Source organism: Canis lupus, chromosome 24 (assembly GCF_003254725.2).
Source record: "Canis lupus dingo isolate Sandy chromosome 24, ASM325472v2, whole genome shotgun sequence".
In the NCBI taxonomy this organism is placed as follows: domain Eukaryota; kingdom Metazoa; phylum Chordata; class Mammalia; order Carnivora; family Canidae; genus Canis; species Canis lupus.
Window position 1 is genome coordinate 17,681,670 of NC_064266.1, and position 7,500 is coordinate 17,689,169.

Here is a 7,500-nt window from a genome sequence, read left to right on the forward strand (position 1 = left end):
TACACTGGAAAGGAAGAAATAAAACTTTATTTGTTCACAGATGACACGATTGCCCATGTAGAAAATACGAAAGATTCAGAAGAAAAACTGTTGGATGAATAAATTATCATAGCAAGGTTGCAGGATATAAAATTAATATTTAAAGGTCACTTTCCTCTATATCAAAAATGAACAAATAGAATTGAAAATATATTGTCATTTACACAGCTACCATTAACACCCCCAAAATGAAATTTAAGTATAAATATAACAAAATATGCATAAGATTTATATGAAGAAAACCACAAAACCCTGATGAAAGAAATCAAAGGAGAAAAAAAATAAGTGGAGAGATATTATTCCCCGTTCACGGATCAGAAGACTCAAAATTGTCAAAATGTCAGTTCTTCCCAACTTGATATATTTGGTCTACAGATTTAATGTGATCCCAATCAAATTCCCAACAAGATGTTTTGTGGATGTGACAAACTGATTCTAAAGTATATACGTAGAGGCAAAAGATCCAGAATAGCCAACTCATTATTGAAGAACAAAGAGGACTGATACTACCTGCCTTTAAGACTTACCACTATAGGGGGGCACCTGGGTGGCTCAGCAGTTGAGTGTCTGCCTTCAGCCCAGGGCATGATCCCAAAGTCCTGGGATCGAGTTCCACATCGGGGTCCCTGCATGGAGCCTGCTTCTCCCTCTGCCTGTGTCTGTTCTCTCTCTGTGTCTCTCATGAATAAATAATCTTTAAAAAGAAAAGAAAAATTGGCAGAAAGGTTTCAGACCAGACAAGCTTGAGCCCTTCAAACAAAACCAGAGGAGCCTGTTCTTGTGAGAACATGGGCACCCCACCAGGACCACTAACCTGGAATGAAGGAAAGGGTAGCCCAAGAGAGCCAACTGTATAGAGCACTGGTGTCCCACTAGGATCTGTGGAACATTTCCAGTGGCACGACTTGCCACACACAGAGTAAGGTCCCTTTAGGTCTTCAAAGTCAGAGGGTGATTTGTGGCACCCTTTGATGGAGAAGGTAGCCTTGTCCCAATGGTGATGGTGTAAAACACAGCATGGCTGATGGTGTTGGCTGCAGACTCGAGAAAGCAAAACCTCGATCATAGGTGCTGCCTCCTGAGTGGGTGTGAATGGGTCCTTTTTGGGTGCCAAATGGCACCTGATACTTGGGAAGCATGATGGGGCACAAACCTAAACCATGACCACCTAAGGAGGCTAGTTTTTCCTATCCAAGAAAGCCATGCTTCACAGGTAACATTCAGATCATGAAAACTGATGTTGATGGAGGTTTTTTCCAATGGAATAATTTTAAACCACCACTAGGAGCTGCTGATTAATGACTTTTAATAGGAGTTTGGTGCCCCATGCACATCCCTTTGGGTTCGACCACTGTGCAGCGAGGCCCAGCTCCACACTGCCTTTTTCTGGAGGCAGAAAGAGCCAGGGAATTTGCCCTAGGACCAACTCACAACCACTGACTGAAGGGAATGGCAGACAAACATCCACAGCCCCTCACCCCTCCAATGTTCATTTAGAGCCGACTATTGTATTACAGGTCCCTAGAGGTACAAAGCTCCCTACCTATCCTTGATAATCCAAGTATCCTTGATACTTGTATGGGCTGCCTCCCCTTCCAGTGCTTCCTGGGATCACCTCCCATGTAAACCACTTGTATTTAATCCTTACCTCAGGCTCTGCTTCTCAGAGATCCATGCCAACCCACCACATTTTGGTAGAGAAAACAAGTACTGCTACCCAAAGGAGGCACAGGAGACAAGAGTGATGTGAGGCACAAGAGGTCTCCGCTTCTTGGAGGGCATCTCTGACCATAAAGGCTCAGATATCCAACTCAGAGCCATACAAAGAGGCAAGTACTCATTGAAGCAAATATGCATTAGCCAAACTTAAATAAATAGAGAGTGAAATCACACAATTGGTGCTTTTACTTCAAAATAAGAAAGAACCTCACCCTGGCCAGATCTCTTGCACCCACCTGATGGTACCTTCTCTCCCTGAAGACGAGGGAAACCTATGATTATCTCAAGGCTGCCTGGTTGGCAAGGGCTGGGCCCAAAATGAGTTACAGAATCTCCCTGCTGGGGCAGCCCCAGTGGCCCAGCAGTTTAGCACCACCTTCAGCCCAGGGCGTGATCCTGGGGACCCGGGATCGAGTCCCACATCGGGCTCCCTGAGTGGGGCCTGCTTCTCCCTCTGCCTGTGTCTCTGCCTCTCTCTGTCTCTCTCATGAATAAATAAAATCTTAAAAAAAAAAAAAAAAAAAAAGAATCCCCCTGCTGAATGAATGACACATTTGTGAACTGTGATGGGGCTGGACACCAAGCAGGCCCTCACTGACAAAATCTTTGATAATGCTGCCTAAGTGGGTGTAAAGGCAGCAGCCAGCTCCCCCACCCTGGGAGTCTCTGATTCCTTTTGCACTGCAACAACTGTGGATTTGGAAGAGAAAGTGGGCTGAGTTCCACTCCTCATGCTCCAACACTAGCAACTGGTGGACTGTTTTGGGGGCTGGCTGCTGGAGATGGGAGAAACTGGGGTCAAGGACAGGTGGGGCTGGCCCACTGCAGCAGTCTGAATGAGTCAGATGGCAACTCCAGGGACAGGATGTTCTGGGATTCCTCCCCACCACCCCTTGCCCACCCCCCCTCCTCTCTGCCAACTTGAGCCATCCACCTGTCCTGGGTGTGGTACCACACGAGAGCTGGGAGCAGGCTGGGAAGGAGGCCAATGCCAAGCTTCACCTGGCTGTGTGTCCATCCATCCCTGTCCTCCCTCCTTGCCCCTTCAGAAGTCCCATCCCAGTGAGGAGTCAGCGGGGCCATGCAGCACTGAATTCCTTCTCCAGACCCTGGACAAACTGGTCATTGAGGAAGAGCAGTTGACCATGGGGCAGGAAGCGGGCAAGGATGCCCTCAATGCGATCTGCCCGAAGCAGGAGGTTGGCGCTTGGGGTCAGCAGCCGAAGGTGGTCGAGGAGGAGGCGTACCAGGAGCCGGAGTGTGCCCTCAGCCAGCAGTAGGTTCTCATGGGGATCTAGCACCAAGGCGAAGCCTAATGAGAGCACACCCAGCCACACCACTGTCCGCACCTCCTGGAAAGGGTCCCCTGCTGCCAGACGGAAGGCCCCAACTGGGGCCTCATGCAAGGGCACTGGCTCATCTGAAGACTGAGGCTGCAGGTCCATGGGGGTCCGGCCAGATGCCTGCTGCTGCAGCCGGCACATCGATTCCACCTGCCTGCAGAGAGTGAGTGGGTCAGACTTCTGTCATCCTCACAGCCACCCTGAGAATTGAGAGTTGCTATTAACTCCACATCTCAGATGCAGAAACTGAGTCCTAGAGAAACTAAATGACCTGCTTAGTACCACAAAGCAGGAAGCATGAACCATGACAGGAATCCAGGCTCCTGCCTCCAGGCCTTGAATCATTTCATTCCATGTGTTCAAGATAAGGGGTCTGGGACCCCTGGGTGGCTCAGCAGTTGAGCATCTGCCTTTGGCTCAGGGCATGATCCCAGGATCTGGAATCAAGTTCCACATCGATCCTTGCAAGGAGCCTGCTTCTCCCTCTGCCTGTGTCTCTGCCTCTCTGTGTCTTTCATGAATAAATAAAATCTTTAAAAAAAAAGAGAGAGAGAGAGAGAAGGCAGGTTTTGAACATAGCCCCTTGGGCCAGGAAAGGGCACCAGAAGAAAAAGATCCTGCCCCCACCAATTTCACAGAGGCCTCCTTAACATAAAGAAAAGCAAGCCACAAGAAGTAAAAGCCACACTCAACTGGGCCTCTCCACCCTGTCCCATCCTGCAACCCTCTCCAAACAAAAAAGAAAGACCTTCCACTTGGCCATTTAGGATTTTGTAATCACAGTCTGATCCCTCCTGAATCACCTTCTAATTTGGGCCATGCACAGGCTGGTTTTAAAGACCTTTGGTTTTCTGTGCCAGGCAGGGGCGGGGAAGGCCCAGAGGAAAAAAGGGGTGGCAAAAGGGCTGCCCCAGAATGTTAATCTCTCCACCCCACACAGAATGCAGAGAGGCAAAGAGATTCTGGCACTTACTGGCTCCATCTGGCTCTGTGAGGGGAAGGTCCAAGGTCAGCCACCACATTTGGAACAGTGTTTTCCACACTGTTCTCTGTGGATCCCAGGCTTTCAGGAGGCTCTGGGCTCAGAGTCCCTATGTATCACATTCTCTCTCCTCCTTAGGAGTTCATAAAGCCTGCACATATACTAAAAGCCCTGAGAAATCCTGCACTGCAAAGCATGTTTATTTTTTTTTAATTTTTTAAAATTTTTATTTATTTATGATAGTCACAGAGAGAGAAAGAGAGAGAGGCAGAGACACAGGCAGAGGGAGAAGCAGGCTCCATGCACCGGAAGCCCGATGTGGGATTCGATCCCGGGTCTCCAGGATCGCGCCCTGGGCCAAAGGCAGGCGCCAAACCACTGTGCCACCCAGGGATCCCACAAAGCATGTTTAATCTGTTCCAAGGTTTGCCTGCCTACACTCAAATTCCAGTCTGCCATGTTCTAGTTGCATAACCTTGGGCTGGTTAAATCCCTGTACTTCAGTTTATTCGTCTGTAAAGCAGGGATAATAACTCGATTTATCTCAATAGATTGTTATAAGAATTAATGAGTTCATATACATGAAATGCTCAGAACATAAACACTTAACACATATGTACAAGCTTGATAAATGCTAGCTGTAAGAGTCATTATAATGACAGCAGCATTTCACAAATACTTGTAAATGAGGGACAACTCGTGGAAACACTACTCAGATTTTCTCTCTGCCTCTTAGTCTGATTCTCTGTGCCTCCTCAACCCTCCCACGCACTCCCCCTCCCAAACCCATTACAATCAGGCATGCATTCAGTGAAGGCCTGCGTGTTACCTGGCCACAGCCAAAATCTGCTCCTTTCGGAGGAGCCTGTCCCTCTCAGCACCATGTGGTCGTGGGTCATCGGGTGAATTCTCAGCACCAAAGACACAGGAGTAGAGCACTCGGCAAAGGCCCATGTCCTGGGCCTGTGGAGCCCGCAAGGTGTGGATGAGGAAGGCGTAGACCATGGCTCCAGGGTGGACACTAGAGGGAAGCCAGAGACCTTGGTGAGGTAAGTGTGAAAGCCCAGCAGGGTAGGCAACCATAAAACAGGTCTGGGAGTATATCTGGGGGCTGCTGTGGCTGGTTGGTCACTGGTTCTCCTCCGCCACCCAGGATGTACTCCCTGCCTCTGAATAATGGCATCTGATCAGCAGGACTTCTGTCCATAAGTCAAATAGTGAAGAAATTTCAGGCAACCCCAAACCGGGTTCTACAAAACAAATGGCCAGGAATCTTTAAGAGTGTCAAAGTCACAAGAGTCCAGGGATCCTGGGTTGCTGCTCCAGAGCACTGGACACTAAGGAGACAGGGCAGCTGAACGCAGGGTGTGATGGGGTCCCTGGCCAAAAAAAGGGTAGTTTCAACATAGGCATTATTAGGACAATATACATTTTAGGTTATAGTCTTAATCGATGTTACCTGATCCTGAATATCCTGAATATAGGACAATGTCCTTGTTTTTAGAAAATACACACTGGGGCAGCCCCGGTGGCGGTGGCTCAGCGGTTTAGCGCCGCCTTCAGCCCAGGGTGTGATCCTGGAGGCCGGGGATCGAGTCCCGCGTCGGGCTCCCTGCATGGAGCCTGCTTCTCCCTCTGCCTGTGTCTCTGCCTCTCCCTCTGTCATGAATAAATAAAATCAAGAAAGAAAAGAAAGAAAAGAAGAAAAGAAAAAGAAAAAGAAAAAATACACACTGAAGTAACCTCTAAATACTGCAGGGTAAGTAGATCATCAGCTTAAATTGGTCAAGCAGGAAGGTTCGCGAAGGCGCTTTGAGAACGGCTGCCAGCCGACCTGGCGCAGCCTTCTGGTGGCCCTCCAGCCTCACGAAGAGCGCGTCATCAACCCTCGCCACTGTGTCCCCTCCCCCCCCACATAGACATGATAGCGACCAAAACCTTCACGTCACTGCCTCGCGCAAGCCTGCAGCTGCAGTGCATTTGGGGGATTGTAGTTCCTTGCTCCAGTCAAACACACCTAAGCGAGGCACCCTGCCCCGAGAGTGCTGTCCCTTCAGCCCCGGGGCCGCTGTCCTCCAGGCGTCGTACTCACCCTTCCTTACCTGCCCGAGGACTTCCGCTAACAGGCCGCTCCACTTGGCAGCTGGAGTGCAATGGCGGCTCCTAGGCGCCTGCGCACAGCGGTCGCGGGCGCGCGCCCGGTGACGCGCGTAGGGTCGGCGGGCGGGGCGGGGCGGGGCGGGGCGGGGCGGGCGGGGCGGGGCTCCCCCCGCGCCCCCCCCCGCCCCCCCCCCACGTCGGGTGCTCTGTGTCGGGGAGTGGGGAGGGGTGGCGTTCTGATATCGCGACCTCCGGCGCGGAAGGCTTTGGCCCTCCCACCAGAGATGCCTGCTTCGAACTCCCAGAGGGGCCCACGCCGGTTATTCCCGGAGCGGGTGTGGGGGTTCCCGCTCGGAGCCCTGGACCAGCCAAGCCCCAGGCCACTGCCCCTGGCGACCGCGAGGGGGCGCAGCTGCTCGGCGTCTGAACCTTCCGGAGATCGCCGAGCGGCCGCGTCGTCGCGGGCGGGTTTCGGGCCACCGCGGGCCCTGCTCGTGGGGCTCGTGGGGCCTGAAAGTGGCCGTTTCTCGAACCGGGCAGTGTGCGTGCGAGTCGCTGGGGTGCCTCTTAAAATGCAGATTCCTGGGCTTTTTTGGGGGAAATTGTTATTTTTTTTAGGTGAAAGGTGCTTGTTTAGGCAGGGGTGGGGGAGCTTGGGGTTGTGGACTCCTGCAGCGGATTAAGACCAGCGTTCGGGCTGGAGTAGAATGATTCAAATTCGTCCCCACCCTGTCAGCAGCTGCGTGCCCCTGGCAGGTAGGTCACTCCGCTGGGCCCCAGTGAAGCCCCACAGGGTTTTCAGGCTGACCAGTTCTAACCTTCATATTCCCACTTCTCGCAAGGTGACACCGCCTTGAGGGAGGCTATCAGAGTATAGTGAAGAGACTTCCTCCCTTTTTTTTTTTTTTTTTTGAGATTTTATTTATTCATGAGGGAGACACAGAGAGAGAGGCAGAGACACCGGCAGAGGGAGAAGCAGGCTCCCTGCAGGGAGCCCGACGTGGGACTCGATCCCGGCACTCCAGGATCACGCCCCTGGGCTGCAGGCGGCGCTAAACCGCTGAGCCACCCGGGCTGCCCGAAGAGACTTATTTCAAAGTGAAAGGGGTACTGCCAGGCACCAGCCCCCAGAGCCAAGCAGTGGGGTAAAGCTGCAACTAGAGGCTCCTCCTAGAGGGATGTGGGGCCCTGCAAGAACTGTCCTGAGCCTCACTGCCTCCCTGAGCAGCCCCACACGTGCATGTATACGCTCACCTGTTGGCATGTGAACCACTCAAGACACCCATGTTCTTTGTTTGCCTCAGAGCCTCCACACTG

The 7,500-nt window shown here is 51.8% G+C and overlaps 1 protein-coding gene across 6 annotated transcripts; it reads right to left on the reverse strand.

The window, feature by feature from the left end:
- On the reverse strand, nt 1-6,312 carry AP5S1 (adaptor related protein complex 5 subunit sigma 1). Of its 6 annotated transcripts, none has more exons than XM_049100723.1 (4): nt 6,186-6,312; nt 5,543-5,742; nt 4,913-5,104; nt 1-3,255 (listed from the first exon to the last, which is right to left on the reverse strand). In XM_049100723.1, the coding sequence occupies exons 3-4, from the start codon at nt 5,086-5,088 to the stop codon at nt 2,829-2,831; spliced, it is 603 nt and encodes a 200-aa protein (XP_048956680.1). In that variant the 5' UTR covers nt 5,089-5,104; nt 5,543-5,742; nt 6,186-6,312; the 3' UTR covers nt 1-2,828. The 6 variants fall into 6 exon arrangements, with proteins under 6 accessions (XP_048956680.1, XP_048956681.1, XP_048956682.1 ...); XM_049100724.1 differs by having other exon boundaries at nt 6,176-6,280; XM_049100725.1 differs by lacking the exon at nt 6,186-6,312 and adding an exon at nt 6,101-6,177.
- Between the last annotated feature and the right edge of the window lie 1,188 nt (nt 6,313-7,500).

What these genes read in the sequence shown, in the direction of transcription:
- AP5S1 (XM_049100723.1), bottom strand. Translation starts at nt 5,088, where the DNA reads ATGGTCTACGCCTTCCTCATCCACACCTTGCGGGCTCCACAGGCCCAG. An exon ending in CAGATTTTGGCTGTGGCCAG is followed by an intron (nt 3,256 to 4,912) that starts GTAACACGCAGG and finishes CACTCTCTGCAG; the next exon opens with GCAGGTGGAATCGATGTGCC.